This window comes from Perca fluviatilis, chromosome 7 (genome assembly GCF_010015445.1).
Source record: "Perca fluviatilis chromosome 7, GENO_Pfluv_1.0, whole genome shotgun sequence".
Taxonomy (NCBI): domain Eukaryota; kingdom Metazoa; phylum Chordata; class Actinopteri; order Perciformes; family Percidae; genus Perca; species Perca fluviatilis.
This window is the reverse complement of record NC_053118.1, coordinates 16,850,473-16,872,403: the sequence shown is the minus strand read 5'-3', so window position 1 is coordinate 16,872,403 and position 21,931 is coordinate 16,850,473. Positions and strand designations below refer to the sequence as shown.

At 39.6% G+C, this 21,931-nt stretch overlaps 2 protein-coding genes across 2 annotated transcripts in view; one reads left to right on the top strand and one right to left on the bottom strand.

The window, feature by feature from the left end:
• Positions 1–14,381, bottom strand: part of sntb1 (syntrophin, basic 1) — a 39,943-nt gene extending 25,562 nt beyond the window's left edge. The window contains exons 1-2 of the mRNA XM_039805708.1: positions 13,566–14,381; positions 1,838–2,075 (exon numbers count right to left, since the gene is read on the bottom strand). Coding sequence (XP_039661642.1) covers positions 1,838–2,075; positions 13,566–14,112 — 785 coding nt within the window. The 5' untranslated portion in view covers positions 14,113–14,381. The remainder of the gene's footprint in view (positions 1–1,837; positions 2,076–13,565) is intronic.
• Positions 14,382–18,538: 4,157 nt separating this feature from the next.
• On the top strand, positions 18,539–20,319 carry LOC120562164 (zinc-binding protein A33-like). Its single transcript, XM_039805706.1, has 2 exons — positions 18,539–18,621; positions 18,792–20,319. Exon 2 carries the CDS (start codon positions 18,794–18,796, stop codon positions 20,078–20,080), a length of 1,287 nt encoding a protein of 428 aa, XP_039661640.1. The 5' UTR covers positions 18,539–18,621; positions 18,792–18,793; the 3' UTR covers positions 20,081–20,319.
• Positions 20,320–21,931: the final 1,612 nt, after the last annotated feature.

The window sequence follows — 21,931 nt, the reverse complement described above, 5'->3', positions numbered from 1 at the left end:
AGTCAACAGAGTCATTTCCTAAAACACTACACTAAAGGGAGACTGATGTTGAAGATTGGGGGAGGAGCCAATAACCCCTTAAGGTGGGTCCTACTCTACCAGATCTTGACAGCCTGTTGAAATGTAGCTTTAAAGTAGTAGTTCAACATTTTAAGAAACCCATTCATTTTCCCTCTTTTAGAAAGTTAAATAAGAACAATACCACTCTCATGTCAAGTGTGGAGAGCTGAGAGGCAATTAGCATAGCTTAGCATAATAATTAGAAGAAAGGGGAACAGCTGACTCTGGACATATCCAGCAAGGAAAAGTGACAACTGCATTTCCATCTGTCAAAAATAATGTACTTTTTGTGAATCTTTGTATTTCATATTTTAAAGGAAATAAAAGTTTTATCACACAAGAGAGCCAGTCAACAGAGAATATCTGCTCCGCCGTGGATGGTGTTCTTATTTGTCATTTTGTTTGCAAGTATTTTTTCATTGATTGTTTGTGTGTGTGTGTGTGTGTTAGGATTTACATTTTACAGTTGCAGCGTTGAGCCGTCTAACAACGTCTATACAGACGGAGGGACTTTGAAGTGACTGCTCACTGTTAGGACTTGACTTTGATGGTGACTCCATCGTCTAAAGCTTTGAAGTTTAGTGAGATTCAACTATCTCACACTTCTAAAATCATACATTATGCAGAGAGGAACACACATGGATGGAGGGACGGAACGATAGAGAGACACTGAGAACTGTATAGAGAGAAAAAATAAATAAATTTAAGAGAGCCACAATAATGGGTAGAGGATGGAGATAGAAGAAGAGAATTGAGCTGAGATAGCTGGGCGAGAGAGCCAATGAATAAAAAGGGAGAGGACAGCGAGAAGACAAGAGAGGCAGAAATAAGTAAGAAAAAGACAAGCAGGAAGGGAAACAACATAGTTAGAAAGAAACTGAAATGTTCAAACAGTAAATCTCTCCTTGCCATCATGCTATTTGATTGGGCCATTGTCATAATACCAACCAATTCATTTGACGGCACCTCCTAACAGACCACCCCCCGCTGACTAAGAATTATCAAAGTGCCACTTCAAACGTCTGTCTTTAAGAAAAACGAAAAAAAAAAAGACTGAGACAACAGTATTGGGTTATGCCTTCAGGATTGCAGAAAAAGGCTACATACACCGGAATACTTTTCTATTTGCTCTCTGTCATACTGTTGGGTAAAGGAGCAGAGAAGAATTGATTAACCTTTGGGTCATTAAGGCTAATCTTTGGTTGTTTTAAAGTTGAACTTTGGAGCCTTTGCAAGTGTAATTTTTTTAGCTAAGCCTCTGAGCTAGTTTAGGCACTCAACTCGGGTTCGCCACTACCCTCACAAAACACACTACTCTCAATGCAACGTACAGCCAATGCACCCTTTTTCATAATGGCAGTGTACTTGAAGTCAAAGTGTAATACATACTGATTTCTTAGCAAAAATTATTTTTAATTTTAGTTTGCGAAGAGTTTTTAAAGAATAGGACCGGCAATATTCTGTAATAAAACCAACAACCTGTTACTCCGTTGTCAATACTTTTCATCCTGTATGTGGCTTTCAGCCTTTCCTACTGGAGATTCAATCTTTAAAAACAATTACACATGATTGAACAATGTGAGATGTGATAATAGAGACAGCAGCATTTCCAGAGAACTGTCTTCAGCTCAAGAATGAGGATACAGGCATTTGTATGTGTGTGTGTCTGTGTGTGTGTGTGTGTGTGTGTGTGTGTGTGTGTGTGTGTGTGTGTGTGTGTGTGTGTGTGTGTGTGTGTGTGTGTGTGTGTGTGTGTGTGTGTGTGTGTTTCACCTGCCTGTTCTCAGGGTCTGGTGTGGTCATGGCTCGGGTTACACAACACATCTTGAGGGGTATGCACCTCCTGTCGCCCTGCAGAGACAGGGAGGGCTGGGCAGGAGAGCTCGGAGGTTCAGATGAGGAGGTGATGGGAGGGCTGCCGAGACGGGGAGAATCAGGAGGAGGGGTTTCCCAGCCGATCTCAGACACAGGGGAGCCCTTTTTCACGTACGGTGTGGCCTCGCGCATGTACTTCACTGGGCAGAAAAGGAAGACAGAAATTTCCAGTATATAGTAAGACATGGTAAACACGGTCAAACTGGGACATGGCAGTAGCACATTTAGAGATTTAAATGTCCTGGAGATACCTTTGGTCAAGGTGGGGGGTTAATTTGAACGCATTAAAGGTCCCATGGCATGGATATTTCACTTTATGAGGTTTTTTAACATTAATGTGAGTTCCCCCAGCCTGCCTATGGTCCCCCAGTGGCTAGAAATGGCGATAGGTATAAATGAGCCCTGGGTATCCTGCTCTGCCTTTGAGAAAATTAAAGCTCAGATGGGCCGATCTGGAATCTTGCTCCTTATGAGGTCATAAGGAGCAAGGTTACCTCCCCTTTCTCTGCTTTGCCCGCCCAGAGAATTTGGCCCACCCATGAGAGAGAGACATCATGGCTTTCAAACTAGCAAAGTGGCAGTCCCACAGAGGTCATTTCAAATCTGAGTAGAATCTACTGTTCGATCTTGAATCATATTTTAATGTGGACCCCAATTATAATATCAGAGGCAACAAAAAACTGTTTAAAAAGGCTCAATTTATTGTAGGTAGTATGTCTCCGTTACAGGGCAGAGGAAGGATGTGATGATACCACAGATGATACACAGCAGAAACTGTTTAATTATTGTACCTTTGAGGCATTGGTAAGTATTACAGATCCTGTCATGTGGCAGCAGATAGAAAGATAACTCTCTGTAATATATCTGTGCATAAATGGTGCTTGAACTGAAGATGTGTGGGTAGTCTGGAAACTTGTCAATGTTACATTTCTTTGACTATGAGACTGCTCAGTTGCTGGTTCAGGTTTGCAAAGGGGGATTTTCTTTATAGTAGACCTTAGTCCATAAGTTACACATTAAAATAAATGTGTGTACAAATTGTGATTCTATAATTGAAGAGTATGCAAATAAAGCAGTGCATGCTTGTTGCACAGAGAGCAGGAAGCTCTGTTGATCAAATGATAACCTCCCAATGAGCTGGTACAGTAAGCCCTCTCTGCTGTCAATTTGAACTAACAGTCAAAATGCTGATAGTGAAAGTAGACTTGGGTTTACCTCTCAGTAAATTTCCTAAAATGTATGCTGTAATGTATTCATGCTGTTAATTGCACTGATGATTCACACATTGTCTCTGCTGCTATGGGCAGGCAGCATGAAAAGAGTTATGGTCTCGAAAACACTGATGCTACCCCCATAACCTCCAATATTTCCTTATAGGGCAGTCACAACTGACTCGAAGTAGAGGTGTCACGATTCTCCAAATTCACGATTTGATTTAACTTTCGATTTTAAGGTCAAAATCCAATTCAAACATTGTTTCAACAGGGACGGCACTTCCACAATAAGATACACTAGATGGCAGAAGGGTATTTTATAACAGTTTGAGTTTCTTAGAGTTTTACGAGGCGTAATTTAGTGCACGATTAGCTTGACAAGGTCCACATGAATGCACCATGGAGTCCCGTTGGAGCCCACATTCTTTACCTTGTTGGTTTACATAACTCACTCACAGGGAAGGGAACACAAAATTTTGTTACACCAGTGGCTTCAGAAAAGCAGGAGGATTTTCCAGTTCTGTTCTTTCTAGGTCATTTCTGACTCTGGCAGTGGCCATGGTGTCTGAAAAAGTCAAGCTGCAGGCTACCAGTAAGCTAACGTTACACTGTGTCTTTAGCTGCATGCCACCAGCCGGTAAGCTACGCTGTGTCTTTTGTATTTATTTTCATCGGGCGTGCGATTTTAAATTTAAAACTGAAATCGTAACAACCCTACTCAGAAGCCCCCGTTTTTAACCAGTAAAACAAAAAGCTTTACTTGTAAATGTCAAACTCAATTTTCTGACAGGACACATGTTTCAGTAAAGGACAAAAATAGAGAGGCAGAGATAAAGTGGATGCTCAGTACGCTTTCTATATCCTGAATGTTCTGAAACCTTGGTATGCCTTGGATGTTTAATTGGCATATCCCACTGTACTAGGCCGCGTATAATTGGCATATGGCTGTTGGCATTTGTAATCCAGCAAGTGAACTATTCTAGGAAGAAGCACTATGGACCCTTATGGGACTGCATAACAAGCCTAACCACCAACCTGTAGAGAAGAGATGACAGGCTGACACATAACACAGAGGAGGAGACGGGGGTGAGAGTGTCCTCAATGGACCGACAGTGACGACGTGATCCAATTGCACATTAGAATAACCCACAGTCTAATCAGATTAAAAGACTGACAAATCCATTTGTTAAAATGCATCATAAGAAGGTACAATACAAGTGAATTCAATGGACTGAAAAGATCAAATCTGGTGCAGTTGGATGATGACAGCCTAGTCTGGTTATGTTTGTTTAGAGCCGTGCATCTATGAGACCAAAGTGACACAAAGGCACATGTAGGATTTAAATTTAGAAAGGAAAAGGCAACAATGTTTTCAAATTTGAGATAGTCTTGTGACATACATAGATGCACACACTAACACACACTGTTGCCTCATCTTTTGTGATGCAAAGCATGATGAAGCTGCAAAGGAACACAAGCAAATACCTAAGATCCCCAAAAAGTGTGTGTGTGTGTGTGTGTGTTTGTGTGTCTGTGATATTCCGACATTGCTGCTGTTATTATTCTGTTATTAAACGCACTATTTAAGTTCATGACAGTGGCCAAGAGTAGCTAAATCACAAGAAATGAAACAATTTAAACAAAGTTGCTGTTAGGAATATAATTAATGCATGATACAACCTCATAAGTACAATACATCCATCTAGTGTTGTGGGGGTGGGGTGGGGGATTATAAATAAAAACCCTCCTATTAACCTCTTGCATCAACAATAAATCAGGCTCTAGACTTCACAGGGCTTCACTTAACACTTATTTAGAAGTGTGACATAGATAAACAGAATGGCAAGCAACAATGAAAACATTAGTGTCACACTTTTATTGATAACACTTTCTCTAACTAGTTGTTTAGGTCATTTATTTAAGCATAAATGCCACTCTCTACTTTATATCATTGTATATTGAATATCTGTAAACAGGCAGTTTGAAACGTCACCTCTGGCCCTGGATTATGTGATGGAAGCTTTTTTATATTTCAAATGATTAATCAATGAATTAACATCGGAATGATCGTTACTTGCATCCCTAGTGAGGACAAAGATAAGGGGACATTTTACTGAATTTTAATTAATTTGAAATGATACTAAAACTATGTAGCCAAACAGCTCAATCTTGGGTTTTTTACAGTCCACTTTCTGAACTTAAAAACAAATCATATGCAGCTATTACACAAACATAATGTTTAGTGGGTGATTTGTTTTCAGTTAACATTTACAATGACAGTAGGGTGGGAGGAAATGTAAACTCATAAACCCAGGTCTCTGTGCCCAGAAATAGAGCTGTAACTGTTTCCAGCAGAGGGGAAAATAAATGGGGTGGAGTCCATGTGATCATTACAGTAGAAGTGTGTAAATGTGTTCCCTTGGGTCGTGTTTCAATTCCATTACAACAGCAACACGGCCAACTCTGCACAATAACCTCAATAGCACGATAAGAACTTGGAGAGAATATAGCGCTGGTACTGCTTGGGCCGTTACATAAGTCAAACCAAACGATCCAAATGAGGGGCTGCCCTCCCCCATCTGTCTGATTTTAATTCCCAATTTTTCTGGCTCGGGCTTGAAACAAAGTGAGAGCATGCACATACAGACACAACTAAATATTTAGAAACAGTGGGTTGCTGTTTTAGTAGTCGTAATGTAGATGTCTGAATGGCAATGTATCACCACAGACAGCTGTTCAACTTGCCATAAAAAATGCCACTTCCATTGATGATATTTAAAAACCATGCACTTGTTTGAAAACTGTACTCAGTCCCATTTACAGTACACAGTACATTGTCCAAATAATGCAAGTGTTCAGTTGTGTTTACAACACAAATTCACAATGAAAACACACTTGTTCATTCGCATTCCTCAACGTGTGTTTGCGCAGCACCAACACACACACACACACACACACACACACACACACACACACACACACACACACACACACACACACACACACACACACACACACAAACACCACTCTATACTACAAGGTGTAATTACTATATCAGCGTCATTGTGTCTTTTTCACTCAATAGTCCTTAACAGTATTTAATGAGGTCTGAAGTCATTGGACTTTCTACCATATGCTTTAAATGGGGATTTGTATTTGGTGAGAAAATGTACCAAAGGGAACAAAAATACCTCCTCTAATTAAGCCTGTGGGAGATAAAGTAGACAGCTTAACATTAGTAGAAAGTGGAAAGAGAACAGAGCAGGGCAAAGAGGTAGAAAAGGAGAAAAAGGGTCCTCTGATAGCAGAATGAAGGCTTTTACTCCGTGTCGGCATTGAGCAGGTACCTGGATACTACTGCAGCACAAAGGGCCTTTATAAATCCACCCTCAAGGAATTTTTTGTAAGATTTGGACAAATTTTTCAAAGAGTTCAAATGAATAGTAACTAAGGTGAAGGACTTTTTATAAAAGGAATTTGACGAAGCAATTGCGTAGGCAGAATTACTCACTGACAACGAACTCTGAACATGATGTCAAACAGTTACTAACTCTCTGCAGGCTCCTAACTTCAGGTACTGTAAGTAGAGAAGAAGAAATGTGTTTACACAAAAAGGAGACATGGATCTAAAGAGATAGCAAAAGTGAGCTGAACCTGTAGATCAGAGAAAATGAATAGCCATAGGTTTTCTGTATGAAAACATCCTTATAAATTGTTTGACTGTAAATAGGGCTATAAGTATGTGAATGTTGAAATTTTAGTCACTTTGGTAGGTGAGTATACAAGTACAAAGAAACTGAACAGAAAGCTGAGCTCAAGAGCTTATTTGCAAAAAGTCAAATAAGAAGATGCAAATACTTGATGCCTACAACCACACAGTGTTCAGAAGGACACATTTTATGCGACATCTCCATTACACTAAACAATAACCTGATTATTAATGGCCCAAAATCTGCCTAATATGTTAAACTGCAGTCAGAAATACAACTAACATCCCACATATTCTCACATACTGCTGAGGCTGAGCTTTTTTTGTTTGTGTGATATTTTTAGGGCCGTAAATTACCTTATACTACATCAAACTTATTTAGCAGATGCTTTTGTCCGAATTGACTTACAATTGACTATCTGTGGTGAAAAAATTGGCTTGTTTACTATATTACGTGAATGCTGCCGTTACCATGAACATCCATCCCATTAAAACATGCTTTGCTTGATACTCTATATGAAAAAAGGAAAAAATAAGACAGAAAGCTTGACGGTAACTAAAGGTAAGTGCATCATCCTCATAACCAACATGTTACATATATTCTAATGTCCTGCTTATCCATATTTAAGCTTTACACAAATCTATCACAGCAATTCCTCAATGTTTGCTCACAAAAACCAAAATACCAAATTCCTAATGCCAAAAGGATAGCATACAATATCTTACTTGGCTTAAAAAAAGTGGAAAAAGTGAAAGGCAGGATACATTATTTTGTATCATCACCAATCTTTAAAACTAGTAAGCTGTGCGTTACATGTTCAATTATTTCCCAAAGCAACAGTAGTCAGTGTTTTATGTTTGCTGCAAAGACAAACTAAATCACCTGATTATTCATTTAAATTTTCTACGTAGATGCACTCCTCTACAAAATCATCCCAGTAGTCGAGAATGATTTATTATTTTTTATTACTCGTGTTTTTTCATATCGCAATATATATCGCAGGGGAAAAAAATATCGCAATGTAAGTTTGTAAGTATTGTGCAGGCCTACTTTAGGCTAAACATTTGAAATAATATAAACAACATGATATTCAAACTTTTGACTGCTTTCTTTAATAAATACATAACACAATACTTGTACTTTTACTTTCAGTACTTGAGTAGTACATTTTAAAATAAACTACTTGCAATACTTAAGTACAAAGAATTTTGAATACTTTAGTACTTCCACTTAAGTGAGGTGCTTAAAGAGCACTTCAACTTCTACTCAAGTCACTTTTTTGATAGAGCACTTGTACTTTTACTCAAGTCTGGGTCTCTAGTACTTTATACATGTCTGTAAATGACAACATAAACCACCATGATTGCTCAAAACCACAACCACAGAAAGAATGAACAGATGGTAGTTTTTACAGTAGGTTGTTGACTTGTCTAGAGTGACACGGAGTCAAAAGAAGTCAGTGAAGACAGCAAATAACAGACTAGTTATTTTGTGTCATTTTTGGTCATCCTGTTAAAATCTTTTTCAAATTTCCAATTTAAGCCCTAACGTGAAGTATTTAGCCACCGTAAAGTTCAGTTTTCTGACGACGATGGGCGAAAACTAGAATAAAAACAAACCCAATGCTTACACCTCGAGGGGGAAGGCGTTTTGTCTTTTTCAAACAAAGACAACAGGAAAAACAGATGAGCTTTAATGCTCAGCTTTTGTTTTGGCTGTTAAAACTTTCACAGAGGAATGAATGATTCAATCTATTGTCTTCACCACAACAATCACTACTGCAACGCTACAGTTATTATCATCATCCTCTCCCGCTCTGAGTCAGACTCCACAAAGCGGAGGAGATGATAGTTTCTCTAATGACATACACAAGCAGCTGGTAGACACATCGACTCTCTCTCTTTTTCTTAATCTCTCTCTCTCTCTCTCTCGTTCTCTCTCTCTCACACACACACACTTAGCACACTCAACCACATACAGCATACCATTGACTGTAGCATTGGTCTAGACTACACTGCTGACTTAACTTGATTGCACAGATATACACAAGCTCCTAGACACACATTCTGTATCACACTGCTGACAGCAGCACATATACACAGTATACCCATCCAGTCAGATGATGACAGGTATGGCTTGTTAGGGGATCGACAGAGGAGCTTACAAGACACTGACTCATTTCCTGTCTGCTGAAGTATGGCAGATGTTCTTTATTGTATTCTGGCTTTCAGTTCTTCATTTCTTCTTCCTTCATATTTAGGCTTTTTGGACTTGTTTTGATGCACGTCTACCTCTGTCCAATATTAAGAATGCATTGTTTAAAAAATGACAAAGATTTTTGATGGTAAATCCACCACTGTTTACACTGCAAATTGCATGTGTGCCGTGCAAGAGTGGAAAGCTTGACAGGCAACAACAACGCCAGGCAGAGCTTGTATTAACGTGTCAATTTCATTATCTCAAGGGTTGTGTTTGGCCAGTGGCAAAACATGAGAGGTTACTTTACATAAACTAGTAAAAACTATGAGGCTTAGATTCTCAAATACCATATTACTGTAGATACTTACACTTTTTGTTAAGCTTTAATGCATTCCTTGAGTATGCTAATACTGACATACCAAAAACATATTTACTACTCTACCCAGCAGGCTTTTGTCTGGCAACTTCCCACAAAGGGAGAAAGTTACACAACCTACATAAAATAGCTATCTACAGCATTACATGCTACTGAGACAACCTGGACTACTCTGAGGTCAGTGAAAATCAATTTAGCCTCTTGGGAAGGCTTTGTTCAGCCCACACGTGACTCGATGAATGATCACCTAGGTGCAATCAGCATAATACAAAAATGTTCTAAATAAATAATCTGACCTCTCCTTGTGTCCATCATCTATATCTTCTTCTGGCTCTAAAACACTCCATAATCTAAATTTTGAAATATTTTTTACATGTGAGACTATCCAGTTTTAATTATAAACACAAATAAATTGAGCTAAACAATTCTCCAAAGGTTTTGTTCTCCTCTCTTTTTAACTTTAACCAAATAGCTATTCGCACTGAGGGAAAAATAAACTTAACACCCCCATGATTGGACTGAATTTTCAATCATCATTGCATAAAACAGCAATACAAAGGGAAAACAAAACAGTGCAACGAGGACAGACCGGGGACAGCTGTGAACATTAAAAACGGTTATCCTTGCGTGACCGCCTCTTGCAGCCACAACTGACACCTGTAAAGTTCTCTTAGTCCTGCACCAGGGACTTATGAAGTTGTTTACCACAGGCAGGTAAAGGGGTCTCTCCTGCTAATGTTGCTATCCAGGGCATCTCACAGGTTCTCTATGGGGCACTGATATCGGGAGAGAAGGCAGGATCTGCTGACTAAGGTCACTATGTCTTTTGTGTCTTTTTGAGAGAGATGTTCAAATACTGCATACTTTCTCTCCACACACATATGGCTATTGGGCCTTTTTTTCACTAAAGACATTTTGACATGTCACAGTAGGAAAAGCACAGGCTGAATTCCACTCATTTGCTTCAGTTTCAGGGTTCTGTCGTGACTACTGGGACACTTGAATAGAACAGAGGCATCACTAATGTTTTAGTAACACCTTTTGTTTTTCCTACTATGACTATTCACTATGAGTGAAAGAGGCCAATTGCTGCTTGAAGATTGTCTGTTTCTAAGTAAGTGTATTGATGTATGTTTTTGTATTGTGTGGGTTGTTGTATGACAATTTCATTAATTTTTTGTGATAATATGATATTTTAAGCATTATGCTTCTGCCTGCTCCTTCTCGAACTCATCCTTTTTGTGTTCCTTGAGGGAATCGGATTGATTTGTATATGATTGTGTTTTATATTTGTGTTTTATTTTATTTTTTCTCTTTTAAAGTAGGTTGATTGTTTAATAACATAAAAGTTACTGTGACTCTCAAGTTGCAGTGCACTGTACAAGCTGTACACTATAGGGTTGAAAATTCTGTACAAGTACAAACTGGTAACTGTATTATGTATCGTTTAATTGAATTGAAGGCATTATTTGTGCATAACCAACTCTTCACTGGACTTCCATAATGGCACTGGCTGCAGTTGCTAGGAGCTTTGTGGCACAGCAGCAGAACCCTGATTTATCCCCAAAGGGAAATTCACTTTTGACTTGTCAGGCCACATGCTGAGCCACAGAAGGGCCAGCAAAGAGCCAGCGTCTTGCTCAGGGGACACGTTAACAAAGCGGATCCTCTCTGACATGGGGGCTTGAACCGTTGTCCCTCTTAGTTTTTGACCACTGGGTCAATCTGCTGCCCTTTTACGACTGCATCAGGCAGGAGTGAGTGGTCGCTGCCTATTTTAGCTGAATTTGTTCTCCATCTTCTTAATGAGTTTCCAAGATGGCTTGTCAGTGCTACAGTAAAATAAACAGATTACTAAGTGCCTGTACAAGCTCTGTTGCATACACACACACAAATGCAGTGCATCTCTACAGACATATACAGTATGTAAAGTCACACACACACACACACGCATGCACACACACAAACGCACACACCTCCCATGAGACATGTACTATCTCTCCAAACAATTGAATCCGATGATTCCTCCTGATCTCATGTAACACAGTCTTTTTCTCTCACATCTTATAAATGGCTTACACTCAGGAAAACTAAAGGGACTTAATCACCCATTTTAGGCATCTTTTAATCTAAAATTAAAGTTAACATGCACGGTTACACATTGAGCAACCCAAACCTCCATGAAATCGCTTGAAAATTCACTTGGTCACTTTGTACTATTCCTCTATGTTACACTGCTTTGCCAAATGCAAATGATATCTGTTAAATTGCAGTTATGGTGAGCTTCTGTCTCTCTGTTACCCTTAAGTTAACCCTCGCTGTCGTCGTTCTATCAGCCTCTTAGCCTCCCTCGTTAGCTTTCCTTCTGTTCAGTCTCTTTCTATCTCTCTCCCTCTTAGCACTTTCCCCATTAAATTCACATTTCAGCCCCCCCCCCCCTCTCCCCCATCTATTCCCCCCCTTCCTCCTTGCCTGCTCCCTTCCCTTTCTCCTTGTTTCTTATCTTGGTAAGTTTTCAGCTGGGATTTGCTTTTTCCTCTGCAGTAATAGCCCCTGTGTCCCTCTGGGAAGGTTCATGCTTGCATGTGTATACGAGTGAGAGAGACAATGTGCATGTGCGAAAGTGAGGTAGGAAGAGCGGGAGACACTTTGTTCTTACTATCTCAGGTCCAAGAGTCCTCACAGGAACAGAAAAGAAATAAAAAAATAAAAAGTGGGCACTTGTGTGCAACATTTTCCAGTGTGCGTGTGTATTTGAGCTTGCATACTTGTGTGTGTGTCTGTGTGTACATGTGAGTGTGTTAAGGGGGTAAAATTATGTTCTTGCTCCATAGTGGAATCTGGCTGCCATCAGGCTGAGGTGAAAGCAAAGTGTGTGTGTGTGTGTGTGTGTGTGTGTGTGTGTGTGTGTGTGTGTGTGTGTGTGTGTGTGCGTGCGTGCGTGCGTGCGTATGTGCATGCGTGCATGTGTGACTTTACATACTGTATATGTCTGTGTGTGTGAGACGCTTGAGAAAATGTAGAGCTGTATTTGTTGAGCGTGAGGGGGGAAAGAGGCATATGAGTTTGACCTTGCATGATTCTCCCTTGGCATCTCTGGTTGCATAATAATTGTTTCCTTAGGAATCTAAACTGTTCTTTTGTACAAAAGGATCGCCTGTTTCACAAAATAAATCTACTGTAGGGTGTCCTGCAAAGTTGCACTATGTACATGATTATGTAAATTGTCTTCCTCTCTTCTGCAGTAAATTAAATACATTTGCAGAGAATACTTTTTTTTCTTCAGCTTTTGTACCCTGGGAGACTGCTTGGTGACAAATTGTAAATTAACAGAAAAACAGATTTGATCAAATGAGATATGAATCATATAGGCAGGTGCAATACAAATATCATCCTTTCTTTCTCCGCACTTGTCATTAATCAGTGCCTCCTTTCTTGGAAAGTAAATCACATCTACAGCAGAGGCTTCAACAGTTAGAGCCCTGCAGCTTTTCATTCTCCTCTAATCAAGGAGTGATTTGCACCTGGGATGCTTAGTGAATACAATCAACTGGCAGGTAGAATAGAAAACTTGCAGTAATTTTCAGAACTTCGTGTCCTGAGGACCACCGACCTGATGGATGATGTGCATAAAACAGCCCAACGCCAGTCTAGGAAAAAGGAAGCTATGGGATAAGAAACGCTCAGACTTACATGGCATTTCTCCCTCCCTAAAGGATGAGGTCCCCATGCTATGCATGTTAAGGTTCAGAGTTCCCTCCGGGATCTTTGAGTATGGTTATATTGCGTCTCCATAAAAAATGAGGCTGAAAACAGAAGGACTTTGGCTAAACTGAGATCTAACACTTAAGTCCCCAGGTACAATCCCCTGTACAATCATTCACTAAAATATATAACTACACACACATAACGGTCACGTGGACTTCCTAAAATATAACCTTATTATTTGGGAGTTTATGAAATAAATTGGGGCATGCATGAAGTAGACTATAGTCTATTTCCAATTTATATAGGCTAAAAAAAAGTTTAGTTCCCTAACCCCCGGCCGCAACTCTCCTTCATTATTTGGGTCCCACATTGTTTCTGTCATCCTATCTCACACAGTATCTCAGTATCTCACAGCATGCCTACCTTCCAGTGTCACCTCCTTCCCGGCCCGTTTTAGCGCCTGCACAGCCTCGTCGTGGGTCGCGTCCCGCAAGTTCACGCCATTCACGGACAGGATGGCGTCCCCGACATACAGAGCCTGGGTCTGGTCCGCTGCGAGCCCCTGGAATATTTTACTGATGAGGATAGGCATTTTATTCTCCTTCCCACCTTTGATGCTGATCCCAAGTCCCCCGATCTCCTGCTTGGTCACCTTAACGCACCGCTTTCTGTTGGCGATCGCCTCGGGCACTCGCTCCGGGAGGTCCGTGAACGCGGTGCGCACAGTTTGGGGGCCGTTGTTGGAGTTGGTGTTGTTGTTGTCAAGGTAAGATCCGTTGGTAACGCCGTTGGAGTTGACATTGTCGTTCACGTTGTCGTTAACGCAGCTTTCCTCGCAACTTAACGTGAGCGCTTCCTCGTTCAAGCTGACCAAAACTTTGTGCCAACGCTCCCGCACCAAAACCTCCACAAATCCACTTTTTTGCACTCCGGAGGCACCTGAAACTCCACTCGCTATTACCACCGCCATCTTTGGAGCATTTCTTTAAAATTACATGTGGTTATGTCCCCAGCACGCTCTCACACATCAACTTCCACTCTGTCTCCCTCACACTCAGGCTGGACTTTGCCCCTCTCAAGTTTTCTGCGGGACTTGTCAAGCGTCCCGACCAACCAGCCCGAGCCCTTTCGGAGCAAGCAGCTCCCCGCTCCGCCTGCCAGGGATCCTGTCAGCTGGGTGGAGTTTGCTCAACCCGCCGTCAGCCGATCCCATCTCCAGACCCTACATACACTTAATGTGTTCATCATTTCCCCTGAACGTTGAGACGTGACAAGTGATGCATAGTTAAATCACAATCAACAAATTCACAATCTACAATAATACATTTATAATCTATAAATGTATTAATTGTACTCGTAGGTTAATAATATTACAATGATGCAAAAACCCTATTGTGATGTTAAAATATATAGACATTTAAAAGCAATTAACGTCTATTTCGTGAATAAAACCAGAATTGGGTTTTGTGAGTCATTAGGCCGCGTGGTGCTGAAGAAGTGACAAAAAACTGGACATTTTCATTACGGTAGCTGTTTTTAACATGCTTTTAAACAGGCGCATCTTCAATGTGACTAGAACCGAGTTTATAGTCTTCCAATTCCCAGTGAGACCCATGCAGTCTGCTGAACACGTTCACGTTGCAGACGTGAGACCGGTTACGCGCGTACAGGAATGCGCCTATGCCTGTTTTGATGTCTCAAAGAGATAGCGAGGGTTTTGTTACGAAGCTCTGACATGGGGAGCCCTCCTCTGAGCTTTTGCTTTCCGACTCTATCATTATTATTCTTCACATGCCCTGTCAATCCTGCAGGTTCGTGAGAGTTCAGATGAGTGAACTCAGGGTGCAACTCGTGTCAGGTTATCTCTACAATCAATGCTCTTGTTCTCATGTTGCTCATGTTTGACGAAGAGCAGGGTCCGAGCCCTGTCAGTGACTGGCAGGGATGCAGAAGAGGAGATGGAGACAAAAGCCATGATGCAGCTTCAGACATGATTACATCAGGGGGAAACAACCAAGGAGCTGCTGGGACTTCATTGAGAACTTTAAGTGCAGTTACAGCTTTTTGGATGTAACAACACTTGATTCTATAAATATGCATTTTCTATAAAACAGCCGTCACTAGCTATTAGTAATGCAGCCACTGACACCTACTGGTGGCATTTTAAATTTATGTCTGTAAGGTTAAACGTGTCAGTGAAACCACTTGGAACCCTCCAGCCCATTAAACAAAAAGATACACAAGGGTCATTTTTACCAATTACAATCAAAATAATAAACAGACTGCATTAAAATATCTTCATGCTGGGAGATTTTAATTTAGTTCTAGGCTATCAACCTTTGCACTCATATTTATGTATTGATGATGATTTGTTTCTTTTTTATTACTGTGTTATTTGACCCATTTTGCTGTGGGTGTTATTTTTGATACACAGACAGATGTCCTGCCTTGGTGCAATACAGATTATTCTATCATATTCTAGAAATGCAGCAGTAAGCTATCTTGTATCTTGAAAATTGAAAGTTATAGGCTATTAACACAAACAGACCATCTTAGCTTAATTCCCCCAAACATTTAGTTATTTATTTAAATGCACAATAATAAAGTCTTTTTTTATGAAGATGCTCAGGTTAAAGTATTAAATCGAACATTCAAACTTCACAAGTTTGAATTAAATGAATATGTTAAAATGAAATACATATATATATATATATATATATATACACACACATGTATGGTGATTATTAAAAAAAAGAAACTGAATTTCTATTTTTGGGAGTCCAAAATATATTATGAAGGAGGCATGAGAAACCAAGATGTGTATGAAGATGTATGTGCACATATGAGAAATAAGGGCATGATCTAATGATTTAATATTACATATTTCTGTGTCTATTATATTATATATATATATATATATATATATATATATATATATATATATATATATATATATATATATATTATAATTATTCAAATTGTGTAGTCACTGGAATGTGAGGCTGTATAATAAAGGAGCCAAGCTTCCTTACTTGCTTGCCTTCTGAGCTACATATATCATCACTACTGAACTGCACCAAAGAGGGGTTTATTTTGAGAAAGAGACTAAAACAGAAATACTAAGAATAATTTGGCTTAATGAGGTGTATGAGCAACACTTGATTTTTACTTTTATATGGAAATGAGCTATCAGAGGAAATGTACATTCTTTGTTGTGGCAAAGACCTTCAAAACAAACAAACAAACAAACAAACAAACAGATAACTCAATCTTATTAAAGGTGATGGGATTTAAAGGTTGTTAATTAATCTTTTTTTTAATCCTCGGTCAGCCTGAGCAGCATGTTAACTTGTTTTTTTCAATGTAACAGAGCAGCTGCAGAGAGAGTTATGCTTACACACAAGCACACAATCACACATGGGATTTATATTGTCGGTCTATGAACTGGCTAGTAATTAGGAGAGTGCCATGTTGAAGAGCACTGCAACCAATTTAGGAGATGCAAGTTTTTAGAGATAAAGCTGGAGAAATATTCCTATGACATGTTCTGCACCACTATATTATTTGTTCAATCAGGATTTATAGGTGCCCTGTAGAGTTTTAATAAACAAAAAAAAAACATTCAATGTTTCTCACCAAAATGCATTGCGTGTGTATCGCTGAGGTCTAATAAGCGTATTGAGTGCATTTCCATTCTCATAAGGATAAATTGCAAAGCTGATTATTTCTGCATGGTTTGCCCTCATGTTGATTTGCTTGCAGTCTTCACTTGCACTTTCACGTTCTGCTTTGTTGGCACAATGAAAACGCTTTTTGTGCCTTACTGCCACCAACTGTCAATCAGCAGAATAAATCTTTTTAAAACAACTCCAGCAACCTCCAGAGGCCAAGATCTGTATTGATACAAAATGTTTGTAAAGCACATACAGTTGATATCAACTGAGACAATACTGGAGGGGATAACACTGAATCGGGTTGATTATGAAAGATGTGTTGCAATGTATGTATACCATGTATGCAGCGCTGCTTTGTGCCTTACATACTAGAGTCGTGAAAGAATCATGTTAATATGATGCAGAAGAACTTTGAAAATCAAATCAAAATGTGTCCTCAAAAGGCAAAGACTAGACAGATGTTTTCTCAGAGCAACTGGGGAGCTGATGAGGGGACTGGGAGAAGGTGTGCACATACAGTAGGTGTGGAGGTCAGGTGGAGTGGAATGGTGGGCAACATGGTGGGGACTACATCAGGACAGAGAGGGAACAATAGGGAAAGCAAAGGGTGTGTTATTGGCAGACTGACAACAGGAAATGAATTATGCAAAGATGCATGGAATTTACAAGAGATACTACAATAGTTTCTTCCTCCTACACAAAAGAATGATTAACAATACTTGCACCATGTATTAGATTAGATTTTCACAGTAAAAGACAAATACCAGGACTTTAGGATTGGTTTGGCAGAGTGGTAACTGCTGTCCCAACAGCTGGTTACACAGGCCTTACAGACAGCATGCACATGAAAGAAAGGCCTTGGTGAAAACATCAGGGCACAGGAAGTGCTTTTTAGATAGAAGACTGCTGGCTGAGGGCAGGAGAGAAGATCCTTTTTTTTATTTTGCATACTTAGTTTAACATCTTTTGCAGGCCTTACACTTTTCAATATAATGTTAAATCACATTGTTACTAAAATACTGATGTGATTTATTACTGATACAGTAAAACAAATATAATCCACTTACTTTTTATGAATGCTGATTACAAGAACAAGCAATCAAAAAACAAACTTTACACAAGTAACTATAGGTGGTTAAATGTTATAGAAGTCAAATAAGAAGTGAATGAAATACAATGCATAGCATCAGCTTTATAATCCATATTAGGCAAATGCATGGCCAAAAGTAATCAGATTACATTATTGATTCATCAAGTAAAATTTGGAGTTAAATTTGCAGACACATACTTGCTTCTTTGCACTCTATCTTAAAGTGAAACCACCTAAATAAACAGCAGTTTTACAGAATAGAATATTTGTGGAGTGATTCATTTCATTTTCACTCCTTTCATGTTAACTCTTTAAGAGCAGAGACTAATAATTTCACACAAAATGACTTGATTCAGAGACAGATCTCCTTTTAGTGTTTGAGTTGGGCGCAGATGCTCGTTGTGGTTTGAGTTGGTGTTACTTTGGTTGAGTGGATCTGTTATTACACTGACACCAAAAACTTACAGTGACACCAAAAGTAGTAATAAAGCGTTCTTTATTGGCTTCATTAGCAGAAATGATGCTCAAAATCATATTCCATTTCATGTCATAAGGGGTTAATGTCATGCAGGAAGAGCAGATGGGTGGAGTATGAGCCAGGGCAGGAGGAGCACTATTGCATCATTTATAGAGAAATGAAACTTAACTGGTAAACAGATAAGTTCGCCCATTCGCATACAAAGACAGACAACAGCAGAGCAGAGCATCCAAGAAGGTGACGTTCAACTTCCCTGTTAAATACTTGATAATATTCTGATATTGTAGAGTATTTTTAGCTACGTGCAATGAATTTTGCACCTTTTGTTGACAAAATGGCTCACACCAGTAGCACTTAAGAGTAAAAAAGGGATGGTTCTTAGCTTTCAAACCTCTCCTCTCCTCTAGATATGGCCACGGCCTGCAGTTTCCTGTCTGAAGATCAGTTCCAGTGCTCCATCTGTCTGGATGTTTTCACCGAGCCTGTTTCAATTCCATGTGGACACAACTTCTGCAAGGCCTGTCTCACCAGGCACTGGGAGGGCAAAGAGCAGTGTCAGTGTCCACTGTGCAACGCGAAGTTCAACAAAGGGCTCAAACTTTGTGTCAACACTGTATTCAGGGAGGTGGTGGAGAATTTCAAGGAACACAATATGATAGCTAACATTTATTCCCCAGTCAAACCAGGACAGGTGCCATGTGACTGCTGCCTTGGCAACAAGTTCAAAGCCTCTAAAACCTGTTTGGTTTGCTTGGCCTCTTACTGTGAAATGCACCTAGAGCCTCATCTGAGAGTTCCAGCTTTAAAGAGACACAAACTGACTAATCCTGTGCATAACCTGGAGGACCAAATATGCAAGAAACACAACAGGATGTTGGAGCTCTTCTGCAGGAATGACCAGGCATGTGTTTGTGTCCTGTGTACAGAACATAGCTCTCATGATATGGTCCCTTTAGAGGAAGCATATGTCGACAAGAGGGTTCACATGGGGAAGCAAAAAACAGAAGTGCAGGAAATGAAACATAAGCGTGGAAAGAGGGCTCAGAAGACAAAAGTGACAGTGCAGACCAAGAGAAAAGGCAAATATGAAGTGATGGCAAACAATGTAGGCACGAATCAAATGCAAGCGTCTCTCATTTGGTGGATTCCACACCAATTCAACAGACATGGCTATTATCCAGGAAACAGGGTGTTTCCTGAAGGAAGATTCTACCGTGAGGTTCAGGCCGAAGGGAATACCGGCTTGGATATAGAAGAGTCGATGCATGGGATGAGGACATTTATACCTAACCCCAGGAATGAAAACTGGGTCATAAGGTTAGGAACTGCCACCAACTGCAATGCTCTACATGAGGTCCCAGTCCACCTCTTCTTGATTAGGAAACCTGAGAGAGTCGTTGTGTTTGTAGACTATGACGCTGGATTGGTGTCCTTTGTTGATGCAGACACTGCGACCCTGGTCTACTTTTTTACTGGCTGCAAATTCAACGAGAGAATGTACCTATTCTACAGCCACAGTCCTACAAAGAAAAACAGCTGGGCTAAGAGGCTACAAATGGGAGTTCAGAAGATAAAAGAATGGTCACAACTTCCAGATACCAAATTCTGCTTGCTTTGTATTGTCTTTGTCTTTGTATTAGTTGTTTGTATTAGTATTGCATTATCAGAACATGTTTTAAATCATGAAAAGAAATAGAAACATGTTCTTGCTACTGTGGTGAATGCACTTGCAGAGGCAGGGAGAGTTAAAACAACCATCTTCTTTCTCTCACTTATCCATGTGTAACAAAATGATTAAGGTTCACATACAGTGAGTCTGTAAATCACAATGAAGTTGTAAATAGGACTTTGTATGCTTGTTTTGTTATTTGGTGTTGAATTATCAGTATTTAATATAAAAAATAATTTACATAAAGTTTACATCTCTGTGAAACATGATGGTAGCATAATTTCTATAATGAATCAACCACTCTAAATATTTAGTGTATGCACAGTACCTCAGTATCAGTATGTGTACTCCACACAAAGTGTTGAATGGAGTGTGATTTCACATTCATGATCAGTGAAGATGGTGACATAGACTTTATTCAAATACACCACTAGAGGGAGCAATCTACCTACCGTTCATACAAACAGCAGCGCTTACTTCTTATTCAATTCCTACAGAGATTAATCTTGTTTATTGTTTCTGACTAAATACCTGCAAATTAACAACATGGTAAACATTAAACATCAATATGTTGGCATTGTGTAGTCAGGTAGCTTACAGCCTCACAGAAGTGTTCCATATCAGCATCTTAAAGCAACATTTTCAGACAGACAGATAGACAGACAGACAAGATAAAAAAAATACACTGTCGTCAAACCAAGCCACTCTGTATAGTCTGTTGTTCTTTGACAACCATACTGTTTGAGCAGTACTGAATCAAGACTTAAAAGGGGAAGGTCCAACACTCATTGATACACCTTCATGAAGTTTAACCAACAAAAAAATTTTGAATGACAAATGTCAGTGCATGTATTGTTTCATTTTGTATTAGTATATTATATTATTATAACATTTCCCTCAAAACCACAAATGTGGACCTCATGGTGGCACTAGAGGGAAAATCAGAGGATCACCAAAGCCATTAGGATTCATCAAATGAGGATCATCAATATCTACTGTATCCAAAATTATATGGCAATAACATCTAATAGTTGTTTAGATATAACCGTACAAACAAACAAACAAACAAACAAACAAACAAACAAACAAACAAACAAACAAACAGACAGACAGACAGACAGACAGACAGACAGACCCCCAGAGCCATGTCACTAGAATGGTTAATGAAAACAGACTAACAACAAATAACTCTTTTTGGTCCGTCTTTTCATGTTTTTAGTGTTTAGCTTGCTCTCACTGTGTAAAAGGAGAACACAACACCATAGCTACAACCAGATGTGTAGAACACAGTGTCAGTCCCCCACTGATCCAAGCTACTGATGAACCAAAGTTTCCACGTGTAGCTATTTTAGGAAGCAGTAGCAATCCCACAGGAGATAACAGGGTTTTCCACTGTGACCTTCCATTTGGGGTTCAGAGAGAGAGAGTTCAAAGGGGTCAGTGGCGCTCGGGGAGTTTGGTAACTTCTGGGTCCCATATGATAACATGAACATCCTGGACTGTTAAAGGGGAACCCACAGGAAGAGGTTTACACCAAATGCAAAAAGATGTGCATTCATTTCTAGGAAAAGAGAATATGGTACCATAGCTATGTAGGCTATGTGAGAAGAGAAATCAGTATTTAACTCTCATGTGGTTAAATCTATTTGGTAATCTTTTATATTATTTTACTTTTAAAATAGGTGTTAAGTCTCCAGTAGTGATACATGTAGAGCAGCCATATTGTTTGCATTAGGTAACACTTGACCTACATAACACATCCAAGATACAATTTTTAACATTACTGTGTGATGTAGGGCACTGACCTGCCACACATCAAACAACACGAGAAGCCAGTTGTAGGAGAAATGTTTTAGGCAACGCTTATTTAACATTTAG